Source organism: Notolepis coatsorum, assembly GCF_963971535.1.
Source record: "Notolepis coatsorum genome assembly, chromosome: 1".
NCBI classification, from domain to species: Eukaryota; Metazoa; Chordata; class Actinopteri; order Aulopiformes; family Paralepididae; genus Notolepis; species Notolepis coatsorum.
The window spans coordinates 207959956-207986311 of NC_140165.1; the positions used below are offsets into that span (position 1 = coordinate 207959956).

A 26356-nucleotide genomic window follows, 5' to 3' on the forward strand; every position below is an offset into this window, starting at 1 on the left:
GATCTCCAACGATAGACTCGCTTGATGCTATTATGATTTCAGATCGCTAATAAAATAAAAAAACGAATAAAACGAATATTCTCGTGAGTGGGCATTCAACCCGCGGGGGGTAAACACGAAAACTTGTGGATGGCATTCAAAGTGTTAACATGTATACGCTTGCCTGTTTTTGGGTGTGCATAGAATCTATCTTTAATCATGCCTTGGCATTGTACACAGGCCTGGAAATTACCATCAGGGATGTTGGACATAAAATGTGTGGGTTTCCTTATGGGAAGATCAGTTTTGACTAAAAGATTGGAAAGGTTAGCTTGTCGTCTGTAAAAATAATTGGGCGGGTGCTGAAACGCTGCCCCAGTAAGGGGATCCGACTGTAGAATGTGCCAATATGTATTGACAATGCTACGTATGTCTCTCGTGATGGGACTATAAGTAGACACAAATGATACTTTGTCTGTGTTTTCATTTTTCTTTTTGTGGGAAAACAGCGAGGTTCTGTCAATCTGTTTGGTTTTATTCAGGGATTTAAGTGTCAATGCATCACTATAGCCTCTATCATGGAAACTGCCATGGAGGACTTCTGCTTGGGCAATAAATCTGTTGTCCGTGTCACAAATTCTCCTATAACGTAGGATTTGGCTGAAGGGGAGACTATTCTTTAATGCAGGAGCGTGATAGCTAGAATAATGTAGGAACGAGTTACGGTCTGTCTCCTTTTTGAAGACCTCAGTGTGTAATGAAATACCATCTAGGGCTTTATTAGAACATCAAGAAATGTGTACAAATCAAAATTAAGAGTCAACTTTATCGTTTCTCTGTGAGTGTTAAGGAACTCAAGGAAGGCATGAAGATCTATCGATGAACCAGACCAAATAAAAAACAGGTCATCAATGTAGCGCATATAGGATTTTACATATTTTTCAAACGGGTTATTGAAAATGTGGTCCTTTTCGAACTTGGACATATACAGGTTAGCTAGGTTCACAGCGGCGGGCGAGCCCATGCTGAGACCTCTGTTTTGCAATTTTTTTTATCTTGGAATCTGAAATAGGTCTTTGTTAGAACTAGGTCAGCTAGGCTAACTAGGGCCTCTGTGGAGGGGTGTGGTTCCTCCCTCAAGTTTAAGTAAAAACTGCGTGCTTCTAACGTGTCGGCGTGTGGAATGCTGGGGTATAGACTGACCACATCCATGGTGACTAATCGAATGACCAACTGTGCCTGAGGTTCCCGCGGGCCAAACTGGTGACAAAGGGTTACTGGGCTTTTGCAGTGATGGCGCCAACACTGTGGAATAAGCTCCCTTTTAACATCAAGTCTGTCAACACCTTACAGACTTTTAAGGCCTTGCTTAAAACCCACCTTTTTGCTCTAGATCAGACCTGGGCAATTACGGCCCACTTCCGGCCCTTTGGGCGTCCGTGTCCGGCCCGCTGTACATTTTTACAATGGGAGATAATGAATATTGAGCAGAATTAAGTTCAAGTTATCATTGGTTCGGCCCTCCAACACAGTTCAGGTTTCTCATGTGGCCCCTTGTAAAAATTAATTGCTCACCCCTGCTCTTGATGATCACCAAGTTAATTTGCTATTGTGTTGTATGTCTGAGGTGTACTTATGTTCTCCGTCTGTCCGTCTGCCTGGTTCCCTGTCTCCAATGTCCTGTCTATTAATTTCTTTTTTTTCCCTGGGCTGCGCCCCGTACCGATGTAAAAGTTGGCCGGGGGGGGCGCAATATAAATGAAATTATCATATATCATACTGTATCAGTTAGCTAGTCCATAAACAAGTAATGAAACTAGTTTGCTACAATATAGTTAATTTTAGTGGTTCAAAAACAGTTATTTATCACTTGCTAGCACAAGTTAGCCAATGTTATTCTCCCATAGCAACCGATCACACTGGTCCCCTCAACATACTGAGAGTTGACTGTGCTCAGGGAGGCTGCACTGAAACAGTTATAACAAATCAAATGATACATTGAAGCTGAAAGAATTACATTACTGACATTAACATTCCACAATACGCTTTTTCCACCGAATTAACACAATTGTACTGGTTCTTTAAACTAATGTTAAGTATGTAGTAATATGATCCCTATATACAGTACATCTACTGTATGCAGGGCCGCCTCAGGGGGTGTGCGAGCAGTGCGGTCGCACAGGGCCTCGCGGGAAGGGGGGCCTCGCACAAAAAAAATATATATATATATATTTTTTTTTTATTATTATTATTATTATTTTTTTTTTTTGCGAGGCCCCCCTTTCCGCGAGGCCCTTTTTCATCACAGACCTAAAATCTAGTTTTGCTTATATGCTTATATATTTCACATTAGACACGTTTGTAGAATGTTCCTGGATCTGCGGCTCTGCAGACACTCACTATTGGAGCTCTGGGGCTCTGCACATACTATTGGTTTCAACTAAGGGAGGGGTTACATCATGTGTACGCCGGCGTGCGTCAGCTGCGTTTGACTATTTCGCGCGTGCAGCTTTGGAGGTTATGCTTAGTTATGCCAGCTAAAACGAAGAGGGCGGTCATTCGGCAGATGGACTGAAGATGAAAGTTGTTGCATGTTAGACAGTTCAGTCAGGCTAGCCATCCCGGCTACAGGCAGGGACAGCTAGTTAGCTTTAGCTACGTTATAATATTGAGTGCTAACGTCAGGATAGCCATGATGATGTCGGCTAGTAGCTAGCTTAGCTAAAGGCTAACTAGCGTTAGCTAACCTAGAGAGAGCGCGTGCAGCATTGTTATGCCAAGATGAAGAGGACGGTCGTTCGGCAGATGAACTTCGTCAACTCCACGCGGTTGTCTCCATCCTCTTGGACGTTTGGTGAGTTTTTAATGCACTCTATTCTATTCCCGCCGTGGATATCTCTCTCTCTCTCTCTCGGGAGCCAAACGGGCCGGCTAGGTAGTAGCTAACGGTGTGTGGCCTGGTGTCAGCACCTGGTGCGAGGGAGGTGAGCTTGGTGTTTCATTATGAGAATATCTCCATGCTCAAGTCGGCTATAGTCCGCGAGGGACTTGTTGCCGGCACCGCTATGGTAAACACCACTCTGTAGTGGGACGTGTATTGCCTTCTTTTTCCCTTCTCTCTTCGTATGAGAAGAGGAAAACACAGCGGCTGTCTGAAGTGTTGGCCTGTATTGCTTTTCTCACGTTGTACAGTTTTTCAGTGGTAGCCGCATAGCTTGCTTCTGCGTTAGCTAGTGGTTAGCGATAGCCGGGTTGAGCTAACTGTTAGCCAGTTAGCTGTTTAGCTACGACGTTAGCTGCTCGTTTTCGCTCAGCTGGGAACGTTAGCTTGATGCTATCAGTTAGCCTAGAGTTAGCTGTTAGCTTGTGCTATGACCATTGACATTAGCCATGAGAATAGCAGGCCCTGGCACTCTGACTACGACATCATCTTTGACAGAAGATGTAGTCGGGCCTGCACCATGACAAGGCTCCGGCCATAGCTTCTTTTTGTCCCGCCAGCGAGAGGCCTTTCGTCAACGTGGAGACCTGTGTTGCGGCCTTTCGCCCTGCGTTCCTTGGTGCAGGTAAGATGTCCATTGGACATTACCCCACTCTTCCTTCCTTCCCCTCCCGAATGTTTTGTTAATAACAATGTTTTTTTCCAGGCAAAACATATGTTACTTCACAACATTTGGAGATACGACATGTGCTGTGTGTGAATTGTCTTGGTCGTTTGTGTAGCTTGGGTAGCGTTGGCCAAAGCTGTGTGTGGCCTGGTGTCAGTACCTGGCTACTCTATTTGCAGTTAGCCTATTTAGCTGATGTCGGCCATTGGCTCCTTGCTACTTTGTTTTCTCTGGTATAGACCCTCTTCTCTTTGGATTTAAGTGTTGATCTTTGTCCTTTTGGATCTATGTATATTCATGTTGCCTTTGTGAAGTTATCTTTTCCTTCCGTTTTGTTCTTCCATTAAAAGTTGAATATCCTTTAGGGGCTCATCTTTGCTTATCTCTCTCATACATGCTCTCTCTCTAACACACACACACACACAGACATGCTCTCTCTCTAACACACAAACACACATGCTCTCTCTCTCTCTCTCTAACACACACAGACATGCTCTATATCTCTCTCTAACACACAAAATGACATGCTCTCTCTATATATTTCTCTCTCTTTCTAACACACATATACATGCTCTCTCTCTAACACACACACACAAACAGACATGCTCTCTCTCTATCGCTCTCTTTCTAACACACACAACTGTGCAGCGATAACACTGTATATTGACTGTAGAACGGGAGGTCTCTCTCGCTCTCTCTCTTGCTATATGTTGACTGTATCATGCCCAGCCTCGGGCAGCGCTATTATTTAAGAATATGTTGACTGTATGATTTTTTTTTTTACCTTTTAGGGGGGGGGGGGGGGGGGGCTCGCGTTTAAATCTCGCACAGGGCCTCGCATTTCTCCCAGGCGGCCCTGACTATGTATAAAATTGTGTCATGAGCCGCTTCAAAACAGAAGCCCTGTGTTTAATTCAGCACTTACTTGCCGAAGGAACAGACCAGGGTATTTTCACTCCAGCCAAGTCAGTCAGCTCAGTCTCACTCATCTCCAAGGCAGCCATAAAGATCCGCACATGGGGATAGTTAGCCGTCAGCGCCAGCTCCTCAGAGGAATTGAAAACCTAAGGGAGGATAAACAGTCAGCTACCAGCTCTTTATGTCCGAATGCTTTAAAGGGTTACGTTCAGAATGTTTTCCCCCGAGCCTCATTTCCTTCTAATCTATGATGTTGTCAAAGGGTAGAGTGCGCTTCATACTGGATACCCGCAGATTAATCTATTTAGTTAGTCCTAAAACAAATGTAAAGTTAATGGGGCCACTGTATAAAGTGCTGAAACCTACTATAGTGTACCCAAAGCAAAGCAGTTTGCGTATGTTTAAGTGCTTTATACAGTGTTTATTTCAGGGTTTTTACAGACTGAAAAGTGAGCCCCATTACTTTACATTAGTTGTGTGGCTAGCTAGTCAGAGCTGCAGGTATCCAGTATGAAGAACATGGATTGTACTGAGAAAGGACTTTAAATCACCACTTAGCTGCACGATCACCAACCTTTAAAAGGGATAGTTCTGATGTGTTCCTATTTCATACTTACTGTACCAATGATGATGTTGATCGGTACAGTCCTTTCTCGATCCATGCTGTTCCTCATACTAGCGCTGGCTAGTTAGCCACAAACTAATGCAAAGTCAATGGGGCCAAGCTCCTGTCTGTACAAGTTGACTAACTGAAATCGTCTTTGCACTGTGTAGTGAATATGAGTTAGCTTCAGTCAGATTGTACAGAGAGGAGCTTCATTGACTTTGCATTAGTTTGTGGCTAACTAGACGGAGCTAAGGAACAGCATGGATTGTGCTGAGAAAGGATTCTACCAATCAAAAACATGATTAGGAATTAGGGCTAGGCAGAGTCATGTAAAAAGAGAGTTCCGACACTCTCATAGGCTTTCATTGTTATCGTGGAATGCGGAAGTGGAGCGCCTCATGTGGCGTACGTAGTTCCAAGCTCTGCGAGCAGGACAAGTTTCCAGCTTTGAACGTGATTACTTTTCATTGTTTACGAGGCACTCTTGCTGGTAAGTTTACTTTACTTACTTTTTACATTTTAACGCATTAGCAGACCACTCATGGATTTAGTCAATAGGCCTAGTGGTATTTTATGTAGCAAGCTTTAGTTAATGTTTATCGTAAGTTAGTAGCTTGTTAGATTCTAAATGCAGTTAGATAACGTTACCATACTGACGTTGGCCTAACGTTATATTTACCAAATTATTTGCAGTTATTGGTGTTCGTTAGTTTATCTTCGTTTATTAGATTTATTGTTAAAGTGAGCAACACGTAGTTTCGATCGTATTCGTATTAGTACATCTGATTACAATCAAGAATCAAGAGGTTTATTTGTCACATACTACATACCAGGGCATACAGTGAAATGTGGGTGGCCATGCCCGCATTGATTGTGCAAAATACAATAATAAAATAGGCATAGAAAAAAATACCATGCATGGTAAAAAAAAAAAAAAAAAGACATGCTAGGTTCCTGAGAAACTGGTTCCTATATACACTTCTATACAATATACAATTTACAATGTTAACTCTTAATGTATCTAAACTATACTATACAGTACCTCCTTCTTTTAAAGTGACTTTACTTACCTAACACTTAGTTAGTTAGTTGCTCAACTAACATTAACCTTTCAGATGAAGAACCATAAAAGTCTGAACAATTAATCTGTGATCATCCAATGGCATCCAATGTAATAAAAAAAGTCAACCAACGAACTCGATTCTTGTACCGGATCTCCTCTCTGGTAAACAAGAACACCCTGAAGACTCTGGCAGGAGCACTCATTCAGGGGTACTACGACTATGCTTGCACCTCATGGTACCAAAGCACCTCAAAGGCGCTAAAAACAAAATTACAAACATCTCAAAACAAACTGGTCAGACTACTGCTTGACCTTACTCCTAGAACCCACCTCACCCCTGCCCACTTCGACAACCTAGGATGGCTTAGAGTAGACGACAGAGTACAACAACTTGCAATGGGCCTGGTCTACAAGATACACTACACGACCAAGGTACCCATGTACATGTCAAAATACTTCCCAAAGGTCAGTGAATACCACGATCACAACACCAGAGGGAGCTCCACAAATCATGTCAAACCCAGATTCGGCTCAAATAAGGGACTAAACACGTTTCGCAATTATGCCACATCAATGTGGAACGCCCTACCCAAAGCTGTAAAGGAATGTGGATCACTACCCACTTTCAAAACCTCTCTCAAGGGACACCTACGGGAGACTGCAATTCAACACTGGCCCCTGTAAATATCCTAACCCAATCATTCCAACCCCCTCCAATGTACAGTCATTTACCTAGTATGGTTTTGTCAATAGTTCAATGTACAATTGTGTTTGTTTGTACAGTGTCTCCTCCCCCCCCCCCTCAATGTACAGTGTTACTTGTTTATACAGTGTGCCCCCTGCCCCCCCCCCCCCAACCACCTCCAATGTAAATTACCCAGTATGGTTGTCAATATCCCAATGTACCCAACCCCCCCCACCCAACCTCCAATGTACAGTTTCTACGTCAAATGTATATACTCCCTTTTCTTGACTCCTTCTGTATCACAAACAGTACTGTATTTGCAAATCTGGTATGTCATAAATGTATAGATGTAGCAGTACTGACTATCTGTATGTCATGTATGTCATATATGTCTATATGAATTGAAAATGGGGGACCCTGATGGAAACAAGACAAACGTCTTTCTCAGGTCTGCATCCCCTTAACAATTGTATGTATTGAGCCGTACTGTATTGTACCCATTCTGCAATCTGTTAAATAAAGTTTTCATTCATTCATTCATTCATCCACATTTATGCTGCCGTTATGTTTATGTTTTTGTGGGGTCAGGTGCAGGGCTGCGCTCCATCAGCTCCTCCATTCTGAGACCAGGACAGGACTGGGAAATGTCTCCTTTGCATCCAGAAAGTCTGCCAAAAGACTGGAGGAACTTGATGGCCTTTTGGTATTCTTCCATCTTGTGCCTACTCAGAGGGCCAGTGCCATTACTGGGTGGTGAGAGGACATGAGGTCAAACCAATGGTTCACATGCTCCAGGAGCCATGCCGTTGTCTGGTAAGATGGGGGTCGTTGTTCCTGCTCCACCATGAATTTCAGGCCAGCACTTGTTGCAAAGAACCCCGGACTCCCACAGCCTCCTCCCGTATCCCTCTCCCTCCCACCGTAAGCTTTTCAAACATGCTGTAACTGTGGGGGACACTATCATTACTATCAGACACTATCATCTCTGTCAGGCCATCTACCTTCAGCTTGTCAAACACCTCCCCTAATACTCCTGGTTCCATCTTTATATGTTACAATCTGAAATTATGATATGGTATTGAAAACCACAGAGAGGCTTCAGCTAATCCAAAACTCTGCAGCCCGACTGCTAACTAGAACCAAAAGGAGAGAGCACATTAGTCCAGTCTTAGCTGCTTTACACTGGCTTCCTGTAACATTTAGAATTGACTTTAAGGTCCTTCTCCTTACATACAAAGCTCTAAATGGACAGGGACCTAGCTACATCGCCAACACTCTAATAAATTACACACCAGCAAGAACACTGCGATCATCAGCTGCTGGACTACTAGAGGCTCCCAGAAACAGTCAAAAGAGGATCGGTAATGCAGCCTTTATCAACTATGCCCCAAAACTGTGGAACAAACTACCCCAAAACATCAGAGAAGCCAACTCGCTAGACATCTTTAAAAGACAGCTTAAAATCTCTTTGCTCAGGCATTTCACTGTGGGGTAATGCAGGCAAATATCTGAAGATAGATATCTGCTACAACCTAGTGGCAAGTGGAAATATTACTATAGAAACATCAGGGATATCCTGACACAAATTGTACTTACCTGCACTATTCTTACCCTGCCTACTTTTATACACTGCCTATCAAATTCATGTGTCGATTATCACACTTTTTACTTCTTACTGATGACTATTTTTATTATTTGTATTACTGAATCAAACTGTAAACAGAGAGCCTATTGGGATGCTAGATCCTAATGTGAAACACTGTGCTGTTGTATGTTAAATACCCTGTTGTATGTCCGTTCTATTGTATAATTCTTGACAATTTTTTTTTTATTACTGAATCAGTAATAAGGATGCTAGATCCTAATGTGAAACACTGTGATTTACCATACCTTGCTATATTCTTACCCTACCTACTTTCATACACTTCCAATGAAATTCATATGTCGGTTCTATGATGTTGGAGTGATGCTCTGTTCTCTCTGGAGAAGATGACTTTTGACCTAAATCTAGCAAAGTTGTTTACCATTCCAGTTAGGTACATCATGAACCTCACCGCCTAGCCAAGGTTGATTCTCCTAACTGGGCCATTTTCATCTGATTGAACAATCTTATCACACTTTTTACTGTAACCTTGCTATTTACATTTTAAATTTTTATGCTCGCTTATGCCTGTATTTTTTACTGTTGTATGTCCGTTCTATTTTATAATTTTTTGACTATTTTTAAACTTAATAATTTTAAACTATTTTATTAATTATATTACTGAATAGAGAGCCTATTACGATGCTAGATCCTAATGTGAAACACTGTGATTTACCATACGTTGCTATGCTCGCTCATGCCTGTATTTTTTTACTGTTGTGAAGCACTTTGAACTGCAACCTCTGTATGAAAAGTGCTATACAAATAAAGTTATTATTATTATTATTATTATTGTCAGTGTTACAGCGAGGGTGTGTATGCTAGTCATTGAAATATTATATAAATTACAACTTTACGTTATTCATACCAACCTGTCTCATACCAGACTTTACCCCATAATTGTCAATCACAAATCACAAAACATTGTAGTCATGTACATATTACAGTAAAACACATTGAACCTGTTGTGGAATATTTTAAATGAGCCAAACAGTGAAACTGTAGAAATTCAGATGAGTCAAATTGTATCAAAAATAGAATGGTTTATTATCTGTTTCTATGGCCATAGAAAGATTATGCACAGTTTAAATTAAGATGACAAATTAATAACAGATAATGACAAGAAAGGTAAACAAAGGTGAGATTATGGGTTTTTGTCGTATCTGTCACAAGATTGATATGAAGACAACGAGAAAAATAACATGATGTGATTTACTTGGACATGTCATATCTAAGTCAAGCTGGCCTGACCTGCATATGGCTTGCTGATAACAAACTATCATTACACATGGGCAAAACAGAGTCCATTCTCTTCGGTTCAAATAACAAACTCAGCAAGACCGACGGCTTCTCAGTTACAGTGGGTGACAATATTGTCACAAGGAAAGATGAAATTACCTACCTGGGTTCCATCCTAGAGGCAAATCTTTCCTGTGACAAAATGGCATCCAATGTAATAAAAAAAGTCAACCAACGAACTAGATTCTTGTACCGGATCTCCTCTCTGGTAAACAAGAATACCCTGAAGACTGGCAGGAGCACTCATTCAAGGGTACTACGACTATGCTTGCTTGGACCTCATGGTACCAAAGCACCTCAAAAGCGCTAAAAACAAGATTACAAACATCACAAAACAAACTGGTCAGACTACTACTTGACCTTACCCCTAGAACCCACCTCACCCCTGCCCACTTTGACAACCTAGGATGGCTTAGAGTAGACGACAGAGTACAGCAACTTGCAATGGGCCTGGTCTACAAGATACACTATACGACTAAGGTACCCATGTACATGTCAGAATACTTCCCAAAGGTCAGTGAATACCACGACCACAACACCAGAGGAAGCTCAACAAATCATGTTAAACCCAGATTCGGCTCAAACAAGGGACTAAACACGTTTCGCAATTATGCCACATCAATGTGGAATGCCCTACCCAAAGCTGTAAAGGAATGTGAATCCCTACCCACATTCAAAACCGCTCTTAAAGAGCACTTACGGGAGGCTGCAATTCGAAACTGGCCACCGCAAATGTCCAAACCCCCCACCCCCTCCTAATAGACAGTCTCCTCCCCACCGCATATATATATTATCTCCCCGCCGTATGTATATTTCTCTCCCACCCACCCACCCACCCACCCCCTCCAAATGTACAGTCTCCTCCCCCACCCACCCACCCCATCCAAATGTACAGTCTCCTCCCCCACCCACCCCATCCAAATGTACAGTCTCCTCCCCCACCCACCCACCCCCTCCAAATGTACAGTCTCCTCCCCACCGTATGTATATTTCTCTGGACATATTATAGACCTATAATAATAAAAAATATGTGGAATGCAATTGCTTGCCTTGTATTTTTTTTTTACTGTAGACCAAACTTCTTTCTTGGCTTAATTGAGTAGTTTCTGGCATGATTGATATTTAGATTAGATTAGATTCAACTTTATTGTAATTTGCACAGACTACAAGTACTGAGACAACTAAATGCAGTTTAGCATCGAACCAGAAGTGCAAAAACGTACATATTATGTATAATGTTTATAAATGGAATAAACAGTAAAGGTAGGTATGAATGTGCTAAGATACAGTATGAACATTAACATAATTAACTGTATGAAAAGAGTGGTATGAATACGCTAAGATATATACAGTGTGAACACTAGTAGTAACAGTATGGACAGTATGACATGTAGCATTTAAGTTAGTCATGGATGTATTAGAGCTCTTAATACATCAATGGTTACAGTATGAAATGCAATGTAATAACAGCTTGAGGTATGATTCACTGCATTTCCATATTCACTTTGTGCATGTATGTGAATGTCTTAACATAAGATAACATTAGGATGTGTGTATTTATGACTAGAAGCACAAGAAAAATGTGAATGCATACATACTGTAAATATTACAGTATGTAACGTTAGCCTATGCATTCATATTTTTCGTAACTTATCCTAGGTTATGGGACAGTCCCCACAGACAACAGAAAAACTGATTAATGCTGTCTCTCTGCCACCCCCCAGAAATGCTATTATATATATTGAATATAAAGTGGTGTCAACATAGTAACTGTAATGTGGGCTGATTAATAAAATTATGCTTGAGTGTTTAACAACTGCCGTTAAATGGCTAATGTTCGATATTGCCGCCAGCGCCTAGTGATATAAAGAAAGTATTAAATGTAAATAATAAAGTAGCAGACATAAATGGTAGAACACAGCAGTGATCAATGCACATTATGTATTCATATTTACCAAAAATTGCTGTAACAGGCTGTAGTAGTAGTCGCTGCTGCTCCTCTGTCTCGCTAAAATCAGGTAGACGGCGCTGAGTGCAGATTTGTTTTGGAACTAAGCGAGCTACATGAACCACGTGATCGCGTGGCGGCGAGATCAAAGAGTGTCGCAACTCTTATATTCTATGACTCTGGGGCTAGGGTTCCAAAAACCAGAACTATCTCTTAAAGGTACAGTACTCTGCAGCGTTTCAGAACATCAATACTCTCACATTATCACAACATTGTATCAAGTTCCTTATCTTATGTATCTGAAAAATATATTTTCTATTTTATGTTTACTAAAGCAATTATACTACCTTATGCATTTCAAATTCCATGTTGCTTTGCCCTCCACAGAGCCAAATGTCTCCAAACAGCACATCTGTCAGGGTGATACTGATGCCCTGCCCAAGGGCCACTGTGACATTGTAGGGACCTCCAGCGTCTACAGGGTCAAGGGTCACCTGCCAGATGCCTATACAGGTTTGTGAAGAGATTTATGTTCCAAAAAAAGCAGCATCTCCATTTTGGGCTTAACATTGTTTCCTCACATATTTAAAAAAAGAAAAATACCTATGATTCAATCTAAAACAAAACAGGCGTCACTTTTCGGCAAGCAAAAGTTTTATAGCTGATACATAATATAATAATAATAATATATAATGCATTTGACTTTCTAGCCAACAATAATTGGGTCAGAGCAGGTGTCCGAGCCACCCCCACACCCTCTTCATGATATCATTATTAGAATCTTGCTCCTTAGCTTGAAAAAGTCACAATATATAATTTATAGTTGCTAAATTGTATGTGATGTGATTGGCTGGTAAGTGTCAAGAGTTGGGGAAGTAGGCCGAGAACGTCTCAAATTTAAAAGAGGCCCTTCTCAATGACTACATCTGGAAAACACAATTTAACAGATTTGTTGATTCAAATCAATGAATCGATTAGTTGACCAAGACTACAGAATATGACTACAGTATTAGCTGACCAAGGCTTTCTTTAGTCGAAGGCAGCCTTTACCGATGTCAGCACATGTTTCACTGACAACCAAACCATGGTGCTCACCTTTTGTCACATTGACAACCGGTGTTTTCTGTGTGACCGGTCCTGTCAGAGAGACGGAGACCTGAGCGCCATCAGGCCCATAGCCCCACAGCACTGCTCGCTCTGGACCCTTCTGCAGTACCATGTGGTCCCCATAGTATGACGCAAAGCGCAGGTCCCCTGCCACACACAAAGACAACTCATTCATCTAGGCCCTTACAGGTCACATACAGGAATATTGTACCCATTCTTTGTAAACACTGTTAAACAATAGAGGCATGTTATTCGTCTCGCAACGTGGCTGCCTTTGACATACAGTAGCAGCCATTGCTTTGCACATGGCAATGGAAGAGGCAACGGGTGCTATGTGCATAACAACGGTTACTATATGAGAAATACATCAACAAAAACATAATAATTTGGTGTCTTATTACTGGATATTTATAAACAAGCCGATGTCTCCATTATTCCTCCTTAAGGCCCCCAACAAAGATTTTACTTTGAGACTGAGACCATTCGAGAATTATCTGAGAAGGGGGATATTGAGCTCTCAATATTGTCTCATGCCTCCTAAGATCCCACAAAGCCTTCTTTGAGCTCTTACTTCAATCCATGTCCTACACTTAAATAAAGCTAAATGATTCTTTAGAGGTCCTAGATTTTGTTTGTTTTAACCTAATTGTAATTTTTTTTTGTATTTTATTTTTTTATTATTTTTTAAACAAACATATTTACAAACATGACAACACACGATAAGATATACAAGCATTAATTAACCGTGCACATCCAATGAAATCACCAATTAGTTAAATGTCTTATACAGGATATACCCCTAATACCTGCTATCTAATACCCTACACACATATGCTCTAGCTTGTACCCCCCCCCCCCCCCTCCCGGCAATTTTTTTCCGGTTGAAACCATTGTGATGCTATCAGCTTTTTAGCCACTGTGATACCCGATAAAACCAATCTCTTTAGCTGTGGGTGTACTGCACACTCAAAAACATCATTCAGCAGTAATACAGAGGGGTGTACAGGTATATTCAGAGTTAAGAGATTTGATAATTGCTGGGTCACTTCTTTCCAGAATATCTTAACTGGTGGGCAGTCCCAGTACATGTGCATAAATGTCCCCTCGTCCCCATTTGTACATAAGGAGCATTTGGAGTCTTGTTTAAGACCCATTCTGTTCAGTCTTATAGGAGTCAAGTATGTCCTGTGAATATAGTTAAGATTGATTTGTTGATGGTCCGGGTTCCTTGATGTAAATCGAACATTTGCCCAGGCTTCTTGCCAATCAAAATCTTTTTCCAGGTCTGGTATATCCCTCCTCCAGACTGAGTCTAGGTGGAGGGTTTCATACGAGGACGTTAGTAATTGATGATAAAAATCTGAAACAAAACCTCTCGATGTCTCTCTTTCATAGAATAATTTGTGGTATCTGTGGTGTACAATTGGTATCTTTAATGGAACACCGTGAGCCTTCAAACATAACAATAACTGTGCGTAAAAATAATATGTGGAATCGGTGAGATAAATATTTTTGCGTATTTCTTCATAGCTACAAAAACCCTGTTTGTTGAAAACATCTCCTAATGAATGTATGCCTTGCTTTTCCCATATAGGGAATCGTATAGGTCGTTTTCCAATCAAGAGTGCATTGTTATTGAATAAGGGAGTATGATTATGCCATTTATGTGGGTTAGAATATTTTTTTTGTGTTTCACGCCATATCCGGATCACATGAGTAATTATGGGGCCAAATTTCCGTTCGCATGCTTAATTGATAATTTGGTGTATGCTATGTCCTTCAGTCTATGTGGAGCTACTATATTTTCTTCTAAATTTCTCCAGGATACTAATGCTTGGGGATCAAACCATGTTGTCAGTGGTCTTAAAGTGTACGCCTTAAAATAGTGGAAAAAATCTGGAAATGCCATACCACCGTCTGCTTTGTTTCTCTGTGCGGTGGATCTTTTTATACGTGGTGGTTTGTTATTCCAAATAAATTTGTATGTGGAGGAGTGTAATTTTTTGGAGGGGGTAACGGTAGCATTGAGCTGAATAAGTTGATTCTAGGTAGGACGTCCATCTTAATTATTGATACCCGTGCCTGTACTGAGTTTTTAAGTTTTGACCACCTGTCAAGGTCGTCTTTGATTTAGTTTTGGATTTTTATGTAATTGTGCTTCACCGTTTGGCTTATGGTAGGGAATATTTCAACTCCCAAACATCTAAAGTGTTTTACCATAGGTATCTCTTCTGGAGGGTTATATTTTTTTTTGCAGGGGCGTTAAGTGGAAGGAAAGCCGACTTCGGCCAATTTATCTTAAATCCCGATAAATCTCCAAAGTCCTCAATCAACTTGAGCAGATGAGGCAATGTGGTGTTGGGGTTTTGCATGAACAGTATTACGCCGTCCGCATATAAACTAATTTTATGTTGTGTGCCCTTGATTATGATTGGTTCTATGGATTGGGATTGTCTTATATATTGTGCTAAAGGCTCTAATGATAGATCGAATAGTCCGGGACTAAGAGGGCAACCCTGTCTAGATGAGCGTGATACCGGAAAGATTCCAGAGGTGATTATACCTGTTGTAATCATGGCCGATGGGTCTTTGTATAATACTTTAATCATATCAATGAAACCTTTTCCTAACCCCATCCTTTCTAATACTGCCCATAGATACGACCATTCCAACCTGTCAAAAGCTTTCATTGCATCCAGGGACAGCATCGCCTTAGGTGTGGTGTCGTCCTTGTTAGCATCTAGTACGTGTAGTAATCGTCTTATGTTATCAGTGATCAAGCGGCCTCTTATGAAGCCAGTTTGGTCTGGATGAACTAAAGACGTCATATGCTTTTGTAGTCTGATGGCTAATACCTTAGAGTACAGTTTGATATCGGTTCCGAGGAGGCTTAAGGGTCTATAACTACCGCACTCGGTGGGGTCTTTGTCTTTTTTAAAGGAGGACTGTTATGAGTGCAATATTGTCGTTCTTATGGAAGTCCCCCTCCTTGACTGAGTATAAAATCATATTTAGTAATAAGGGTCCAATTATGTCCCAACAAGAGAGGTACATTTCTGGTGGGATACAGTCTCTTCCAGGAGCCTTACCACTTTGCATTTCGGATATGGCCTTCTTGAGTTCCTCTAGTGTGATCGGTGTTTCTAACTGTTTAGCGTCATCCTCTGAAAGTTTAGGGAGGTTAATTTGATTGAGATATGTGTCCATTTTGTTTTGATCGAAGGTCGTTTCTAATTTATACAAGTTGGAGTAGAATTCTTTGAATGTCGCGTTTATTTTTTTGGGGTCTGTAACAAGTCCTTGTTGTGCTTTAATGGTAGTTATATCTGCAAATTTTGCGTTGACTCTTAATCGCATAGCTAATAGGTGACTTGGTTTGGAACCTTGAGAGTACTGCTGTTGTCTTGCGCTGCGTATTTGTATTTCAGATTGTTGTCTGTATATGGCGTTAATCTCTTTTTTTAGTACATTAACTTGATTTTCCAGTCGAACCGAGTTGTTGCATTGTAAAGAATTAAATAACGTTGAATAAAGCGTTTCCAGTTCAGCCAGTTTTGAGCATCGATTCTTGCGTATTTTGAAGGAAAAGCTATCAGTGAAATCCTTGATCATTCCCTTTACCGACATCCATAATATTCTAGGGTCCTGCACAGAGTTCGCGTTCCTCCGTAGGAATACTGTAAGAGCTTCTTTGATTTGTGTAATGAATTCCTTGTTATTAAGCAGCATCGAGTTAAATCGCCATCTTGGGGCTCGGGATGATAGTATACCAAATGTTCCTTTTAGGAGTAAATAACAGTGATCTGATAATGCATTGGGTATCATTTCCACATCATAGTTATTAAATAGTCTCGGGGATGCAAAAACATAATCTATTCTGGATAATGTGTTGTGTCTCGCAGATCGACAAGAGTACTTCCGGGTCGTGGGGTTGAGTGATCGCCATAAGTCATTTACACCTGTAATCTTCGACCAATCCTTTAAAGCATTAGATGAATTTTTGTTCGTTGGAAAAGGAGGGGTAAGATTTGTCCATCCTTGGATTCCAAATGGCATTAAAATCCACACCAATTATAAATGAGTATTCAGGAAGGTCTAACATTGCTCTGGTAAGTGTAGTGAAGAAACTAACTTCGTACAAATTTGGGGCGTATACCGCTACCAACGCTATTTTCCTGTTCTTGTGTACAATCTTAGCTATAGTTATCCGACCATCTGCATCAGACCATACTCCCTTCAATTCAATATTCAACTTCCGTCTAACGACTATGGCAACTCCACAAGTTCTCGTTCCAAAGGAAGAGTGACTAATGTTATGATGTGTTGTCCGCTAACGTATCTATGTCTTTCTCTAAAATGTGCGTTTCGCTTAGCAGAGCCACGTCAACCTGTTCTTTTTTCATCAGTGTGAGCACGCTTTTGCATTTGTGTTGATTATTTATTCCCCCAGTGTTCCAGATCATTATATTAAAGCTAGCCATAATCTATACATGTTGTTGTGTAGTTGTTGGTAATGCTTCTGGAGTGCGAAGCTACAATAGATATACATCCAACTATTGAGGTCCCGTTGAGAGCCGAGCTTAAAAACATACAAAATAATAATCCCCTAATTCCCCCTCCCTCCAGGAGTCATACAGGACTGTGTTCCATAGACACATCCTACGTGTATGACTCCCTCCCTTAAGCCACTGGGTTGCCCAAAATGAGCTTACTAACCCTAATCTTCCTATGCTAATTGCCATAGGATCTAAAACTTTCATTCTAATTCAATAGAATGTCACTTTTGGTCTTGCGCCTTCCCATTAATGTAATAACAATAGTGTGAAAAATGAAAAATATACCTTCATTGATATATTCATTTGAACCTTCTACTAACTTATGTTGGAACCATCAGAAAAAAGCATATTCCATTGTGCCCCGAGTAGTCGAGAGAAGAGTCCAGAATATTGCAGAGTGTTCCCAATGTCAATATTGGATTATTGCCTCCTCAGAGACCAGAAGTCTATAAATATAATGCCTATCGATCCGTATTGTAATTTTGATGATATTTCCCAGCACCTCTTTTTTCCCTCATAAAAACAAACAAAAAAGTAAAACTAAATTTTTTTTTGCATTTACATATATTTGAAAAGGAGTGGGAAGAAGCATACACTTTTTTTTTTTAATAATACCTTATTAATATTTGCCAAACTGTATGTTACCCTGTAAGGTTCCTCTAGCCATTTCTTATACAACTATATGCACACATGTATACACATACTGCCAGTTATCAAACCCCTTCTTAATCTCTGTACCTCTGTAAAACCATTTGACTGTATTTTATTTTAAACTGTTTTATGTTTTGACACTTTTTTACTTTGAAATGAATTAGCCCCTTCTGTGCCTGGCTACCCCACAGCCAAGTGTAAAACACTTCCACAAACTGGACATTATAACTTATAAGGTAGGCAGTGTTCCTGGCTACACAAATATTGATTGCTTTGATTAATTGCTTGTGTCCCTGTTGTAACTTGTAACATCACTATGAATTGAAAATGGGGGACCCTGATGTAAACAAGACGAAAGTCTTTCTCTGGTCTGCATCCCCTTACTGTATTGTACCAATTCTGCAATCTGTTAAATAAAGTTTTCATTAATTCATTCACAAAGACCGATAATAATGAACCGCTTGTAAAATCACATTTCATAGTTGGTTGCACGTGCTTTGTAATCAATGGCTATTTGTGAAGTCGGCTACCCTTAATCAAGTGGTAATTTATGAAATAATTGTATTCCAAAGCAGAGACCAATGACCTGCGCTCAACACATTTGAATGACTCTGAATGATGATAAGCAAACACAGTATCATCATGTAGTTGACTTCCTATTTATTGTTATGTTGTCAAGTCCCCGAGGGTTCAAAGAAAAAATAAATCAGCGTCCTGTCACTATAAATGAAAGTACAGATAGATGCAATTCGTTTTCGTGTCCCAATTATATTAGTAAGCCAAGGATCGGACGGGGGAAAAACACTGCCCGTAGACGATCTGCACTTTCTTTATAGTGACAGGAGGAAAACAAATTCGACTCTTTCTGAAGCTGAAACTTAACACGCGTTGTTTGTAAACATCATTTGGCTACATTTGTCGACAGTGGACGTATTTACTTACCATAGGCGTGAAGGCATGCAAACAGTGTAACAACCCAAGCATATCTTGTCAGATCCATGCCCACATTACAAACAATCGAATTCAAAGCGAAAACAGCGGCGTTTGTATTGTAAACGAGGAAGTGCTATCAAGTCGTCACTCATTCACAGCATTAACCATACAAACATCTTCTTCTTCTTCAATGGGTTTAATGGCGGATCGCGGTCTTCTTCTTATTTGGAATGAATGGCGGGTCGCAATCACAAAAAGGCGCATACCGCCACGTACTGTACTGTGTACAGTCTGTACATCCCAGCAACTGGCCGGATAGCGTCCATACTTTTACCAACTAACCTCCAGTTCCGCGTTCGCGTTCTGCGATCTGATTGGCCACTGACGTTTCTGGTCATGTGACATCTGCGCCAATCGTGTGACGCCTGTTTCTATCACTGGTTAAGCTTAGGCACTCTTTCGAAGTTGGTTAAGGTTAGAGTTTGTCTTAGAGCAGGGCGATAGAACACCAGCCCTGATTCCAAACTCTAACCAACGAACGCGATTCTTGTACCGGATCTCCTCTCTGGTAAACAAGAATACCCTGAAGACTCTAGCAGGAGCACTCATTCAAGGGTACTACGACTATGCTTGCACCTCATGGTACCAAAGCACCTCAAAGGCACTAAAAAACAAATTACAAACATCTCAAAACAAGCTAGTCAGACTACTACTTGACCTGACTCCTAGAACCCACCTCACCCCTGCCCACTTTGACAACCTAGGATGGCTTAGAGTAGACGACAGAGTACAGCAACTTGCAATGGGCCTGGTCTACAAGATACACTACGCGACCAAGGTACCCATGTACATGTCAAAATACTTCCCAAAGGTCAGTGAATACCACGATCACAACACCAGAGGGAGCTCCACAAATCATGTAAAACCCAGATTCGGCTCAAACAAGGGACTAAACACGTTTCGCAATTATGCCACATCAATGTGGAACGCCCTACCTAAAGCTGTAATGGAATGTGAATCACTACCCACTTTCAAAAACACTCTCAAAAAACATCTACGTGAGACTGCAATTCGAAACTGGCCCCTACAAATGTCCTAACCTAGTTGTACAGTAAATGACCAAGTAAGGCTTTGTCAATATTCCAATGTACAGTGTAAAATGTGTGTGTGTCCCCTACCCAACCCCCCCCCCCCCCCCCCACCTCCAATGTACAGCCCTCACCCAACCCACCCAACCCCACCCCACCCAACCAACCTCCTCCAATGTACAGTTTCTACGCCAAATGTATATACACTCCTTTTCTGGACACTTTTGTATCACAAATAGTACTGTATTTGCAAATCTGATATGTCATAAATGTATAGATGTAGCAGTACTGTCTATCTGTATGTCATGTATGTCATAGATGTTATGATGAATTGAAAATGGGGGACCCTGATGTAAACAAGACGAAAGTCTTTCTCTGGTCTGCATCCCCTTAACAATTGTATGTATTGAGCTGTACTGTACTGTACCCATTCTGCAATCTGTTAATAAACTTTTCAATCAATCAATCAATCAACCTTAACCAACTTCGAAAGAGTCGCCTAAGCTTAACCAGTGATAAACTACACGTTAGGTAGTTTGCAGGCTGTTCGAGGCGGAATAGGCGCAGAAACAGGCGTCACGCGATTGGCGCACATGTCACATGACCAGAAACTTCAGTAGCCAATCAGATCGCAGAACGCGAACGCGGAACTGGAGGTTAGTTGGTAAAAGTATTGCGTCCGGATAGACCTATTCTTTAACAAACGGATTTCCAGTTCCGTGTTCGCATTCTGCGATCTGATTGGCCACTGACGTTTCTGGTGCGATCTGATTGGCCACTGATGTTTCTGGTCATGTGACATGTGCGCCCAATCGCGTGACGCGCCCATTTCCTCCTCGAACAGCAGCAAACTACCTAACGCCTAGTTTATCACTGGTTAAGCTTAGGCAACTCTTTCGAAGTTGGTTACGGTTAGAGTTTGGAATCAGGGCTGGTGTTCTATTGCCCTGCTCTAAGACAAACTCTAACCTTAACCTGTTCCACACAATGTGAAAATCCGCATAAAATATATACCTAGGTAAATGGAATATTGCTCCACTTCTACAAGGGCTATTTGCATATTCTTGGTATCTAGGTACATCTATGGACCTCAGGGAATGTATTCACAGTGTCAGAAATATTGTGTCTATTACTAGGCTTGCTTAAATTGTGATGAAACAAAGGAGAATATGACTTATGATTTTTCTTTGCATCTTTGACAGTGAATAACACCATGATAATAATGACCAAACTTAAAGAACTGCCACTGATCTTGTTCAGTACCCCCTTGAGATCATGTGTACAAAAAATCTAAGGAAATTAATAAAGGGAAGATGATAAAACCAAAGGTTCTGTAGATACAGTACTGAATTCTCCCATCCGGACCAATGCAATTTGAAATATTATTATAGAATATAGAATAGATGCTTATACATTACCTTATTATAGCCAATTCGCACATTTATATATATATACATATATTATCTTTCAAATGCCCGAGTTCAATTTGGATTTAGTATCACCAGGCGTGCATACAAACAGATAATGATATCTACTGTAATCGAGTGTACTTTTTTATTTTCCCCACAGTGCAACTGTTTTGAAACTAATTTCAGATCTAATTGTTCCTACATGCTAACAATAGGGAGGAGAAACTAACTGTGTTTCAATATTTGTCAAAAACTTTACCTTTTGTGGCTTATTATCGCGAATCATAACAATTATTGATATGATTCATTCAGAACGCTGAACTTTGAACCACCACAGTAAGTGACAGGAAGTGTAGTTCGGAAAAATTCCAACGCTGGATGTCCTCTACAAAATGGCTGCAAAAAGCCTACAATTCCCATGGTTCAAAATGTCCATTTCCGGTTTCCGGCTTAGCTAGACGATCGAAAATCGAAAACTTACAACTATCTTATGGCACTTTTAACCTATTGCTAAACTAACGTATTGATGATAATATACATTCTACATGCTTTTGTGACATGTTAGTGACGTTAATACTTGAAAACGTTTGATTTTAAAATAGCAAATTTTTATGGTTCGTGTTCTCCTCTTACTGTGTTGTGTAGTGGGAGGGAACTACTGATCTGGCACCGCAGCAAGAGGGGACAGTTATTGCGGTTGCACTTGCTGTTGTGATCTTTACTGTTCTGGCGATATACATGTGCTCTTGTTCTGTATTGACTGAAGTTGTCTTGTGTATTAAACAAGCATTACGTTGCCTACGATTATTCCTTTTTCCTCTGGCACTACACTATTCATAATAATTCGTTATTAGCCTAGCTAACTCCGTATCTTGGCTTACCTGCAGTGGACGTGGATGCAGATGGAACACTGCGAGCAAAGCAGTCAAAAACGGCGCATTTCTGCAGACTAATGTTATGTTTTGACAACAGATGTTTTGACAAATTGCTTGTATTGCCACCCTTACTGGCAAATGTTTTATTGCACTTGTGGCAACGTGCAGTCGACTTTCATAAAGCGTTTAGAGCGTTTTGCTCTCTCCGCCATGACGAGCGCAGAGCTCGGTCTGTGTGCTGCGCTTCAGCAGCACGGAGCCACTGACTGGCACCTCCCTTAAGTACCTGTGTGTGTGAGTGTGAGCGTCTCGCGACGAGTGTGTGTAATAATGGCTCGCTGCGGCTCGCTTCTCGTGCAGAGACAGAGAGAGGAGAGATAGTTTGCAACGTTTAAATTCCTAGAAAAAAAAACTCATAGTAATAATAATTTCTAGAGTATCGATAGCAGTACCGATAACGTCGGAGCTTATAAATACTCCTGTTTTTTCTAATTTAGTACCGGTTCCCGTTTAGAACCGGGGTCCGGGGGGCATCCCTATATACATATATACAATGTACAATGCAGAGTAGAAAGTAACTGAGTTACAATACAATAACTATATACTATACAGTACAATGCAGAAATGGGATGAGGTACAATTTAGGTACAATTTACAGTAAGGTGTAATGAGGTATGGGTTGTAGTGCAAATTCTTTGCCAATAAATATAAAGTGTGTTTAGGTGTTCTAAAGTGGGTAAAGTGGGTGCAGCAGTGAGTTGTTTGTTTAAAGTGAGTGTGTGCGTGTGTATGTGTGTTCTGTGAGTGCATTTGATGGTTGTTATGATTGTTCATTGTTCAAGCCTTGTTCATTGAGCAATCATTGTTCATTGAGCATCCTGATGGCCTGGGGATAGAAGCTCCTTCTGAGTCTCTCTGTGCTTGCCATGAAACTCCGGTATCGCTTGCCTGACCGCAGCAGTTCAAAGAGGCAGTTGTTTGGGTGGCTGGAGTCTTTGATTATTCTCTTCACCTTGCCCATGCACCGCTTGTTGTAAATGCCTGAACGGGCCACTCTCTGTAGTCTGCTACGGTCTTGTGCAGTGCTATTCCCAAACCAGGAGTTGATATTGCCAGTCAGGATGCTCTCTATTGTGCATGAGTAGAAGTTCTTGAGGATCTTCTGACTCACGTTGAACTTCCTTAAGCGCCTAAGGAAGTAGAGGCGTTGTCGTGCCTTCTTGATAACACTGTCAATGTGTCATCATGGCCAGTGCCCTAGTTAGGTTGGAGGGCGCTCAGTTTTTTGAGTACCTCATCGGTTGTTACCATTTCTAGTTTGAAGTCGTCTTTGCGGACCCCTAGGTTTTTGTAGTATGCTACTATGTGTTCTACCCCATAATGCCCTGAGTCGGAGGGTAGTTTGTTTACCAGTGTTGTGGCTATGTTTGTGAAGAAGATGTTTAAGTAATTGGCTACATCCAGCTTGTCTGTGATGAGCGTGTTGTCCGTCTTTATGTTTATGTTTGAGAATCTGGTTTTAAGTTTTTTACTGCAGCCTAGTTGATTATTGAGTAATTTCCAAAGTTCACGTGGTTTGTTTTTGTTTTCCTCAGTTTTGTCATTGATGAAATATTTTTTTGCGGTTTTGATCATGGTGTTTACGTCATTTCTTAGTCTGTTTCTTTTAATTTTTAGTTCAACCACGTGTACTTGGAGTTCACTGTTTGAGCTTTTGGAAAGCTTTGTGTGACTTTTATGAAGTTCAGAGCATTTTTTGTCTCTGGTTTTCATAGCGGTCAGTATTTCAGTGTGCATCCATGGCTCAGTGCGATTTTGAACCCACTAGGTGCTGGAGATAATGATATCTCAGAAGGCAGAGCGAGACGCTCAGCCAGTATTCTAGGGTTATAGGATAACCTTACGTTTTTGCCTAATGGACGACTAATGGAGCTCCAAATGAACAATGGAACTCCATACACAGACCTCATCTAGTCATCTGGCTGTTATACATTGCATACATCTAACATATTGTTAGAGATAGAGGTCTGTCAATGTTTTCACTCCGACACGAAGCCGCCGGAACACCCCTATTAGGCTGCCTGTGATTCAGTCATCACATAGCTCCGTGTCACGTCAGCTCAGCTGTGTACAAAACCCATGAGACGGGGGCATTTGTATGTGAACAATGACTCAACGTTCCGACCACATTTCAGAATCCAAACCAGCACTCATATTAGATTCCAGAAATGGGTTTGAGAATGGCCATCGGCCCTCCAGCGATCCGTGGAATGGGCTCTGCTCTATTCCATCACATTTTTACAGCTAATTTCACGTGGCGAAAAAGAAAGATGCAAATGTGTTTGTGGCCTCATGCAACGCGTCAAGATTTATGACTGCTGTCCGGACTCCACGCAAGTCTGATCGCCCAACAGCCCCAATCCATCATGTGATAAATCCTACAAATTAACGCCTCCCTCGAAGTCACTCAGGGGCTATTAGGTGCATGAGAGGAGCCACGCCACTGTTGTGTCCATAGTCTGTGTAGAGCCTGTCTGTCAGCGGCCCCTGCTGCAGGTAAACTTACTGATGCTACTGGACTGTAACATTTAAACATCCGTCTATAGCAGGACACACACAGTTAGGAGGTCAACACTATTGTGTGCTTTCAGGGGAAAAACAGCTCACATCTGGTCGCTTTCACACACACACACACACACACACACACACACACACACACACACACACACACACACACACACACACACACACACACACAGCAAGTTCCCTGCTCACAGCCTTCTGCATACCTACTGTATACATATAGCTTGATGGTAGACAGTCTACCGTGGACTAGCATCAGTCAGCCATTGATGTTCCAAATGCCTTAACATGAGAGAGAATGAGGGTGTATGGCTAAATAAATTATGACATGAGAGACAGAACGATCTCTCATCAGAATCAGAATGATGGCCAGGGAGTAAACACAGTACAGGCCACCAGCTGATCATGTAACCCACTTGAATCTGAACCCTGGCCCTTCACACAGGAAATCAATTGTCTACGACTGGTCAGTCAAGGGATATATTACCCACATGAAAATGTGTTTACGAAATCATACAAAATTTGTATATGATCTGCCAAACAATCAGCCACAAACAGTAATCTAACATAGAAAAATCATCGTCTTCTGTACGTTTTTTTGTTTCTTATAATCTTTCTGCACATGGGTCATGAGCTCACTATGCTCCAGGCAGGGCTACTCAGCTCTCACACCGTCGATGGAATGGGTCATTCCTCCCCATTACTATTTGTTTTCTTGACTCAGCAATGAATGAACATTATGCAACAAAGGAGGTCACAAGTGAAAACATGAATGATTGATTGAATTGATTGATTGAAAAGTTTATTAACAGATTGCAGAATGGGTACAGTACAGTACAGCTCAATACATACAATTGTTAAGGGGATGCAGACCAGAGAAAGACTTTCGTCTTGTTTACATCAGGGTCCCCCATTTTCAATTCATCATGAAACCATAACATACAGGGATTGTTGGTTAACATTGAGTAACTTCAAGTGCTCCCGGGAAATATTGTATTTACTTTGTATGAGAATGCACCCATGAAGCTGTAATTACGAGTGGAAAGGTCACAATCTTCTATGATCCCATAGTTTCACATTTAAAGGGGTGGGGGTGTCGATGCCCATGCACACACAATTGCTAGTCTATTGGATTTCATTTAGCCTATTTATTATTATTATTGGCTCAAAAACACATTTGGTATTGAGATACATTTCTTGAAAGAGAACAAAGACTCCCTGGTTCGCCCTATCACACATTTGGTCAACTTATCATTCAAGCACTCCTGGAAAGTGGGAACAAAACTGACATGTGTAACGCCCAATCAGTATCCTCGACATTATATCCAAAATAGCTGAGAAATGGGTTGTTAAGTTACTGGTTGACCATCTGAGCCAGGGTTCCACCCTCCTGCACCCCATGCAG

The 26356-nt window shown here is 41.1% G+C and overlaps 1 protein-coding gene across 1 annotated transcript in view; it reads right to left on the bottom strand.

Annotated features, from left to right (window-relative positions):
• siae (sialic acid acetylesterase) overlaps window positions 1–19232 on the bottom strand; it is a 33528-nt gene extending 14296 nt beyond the window's left edge. The window contains exons 1-4 of the mRNA XM_084321921.1: window positions 19006–19232; window positions 12845–13003; window positions 12097–12254; window positions 4513–4651 (exon numbers count right to left, since the gene is read on the bottom strand). Coding sequence (XP_084178047.1) covers window positions 4513–4651; window positions 12097–12254; window positions 12845–13003; window positions 19006–19063 — 514 coding nt within the window. The 5' untranslated portion in view covers window positions 19064–19232. The remainder of the gene's footprint in view (window positions 1–4512; window positions 4652–12096; window positions 12255–12844; window positions 13004–19005) is intronic.
• Between the last annotated feature and the right edge of the window lie 7124 nt (window positions 19233–26356).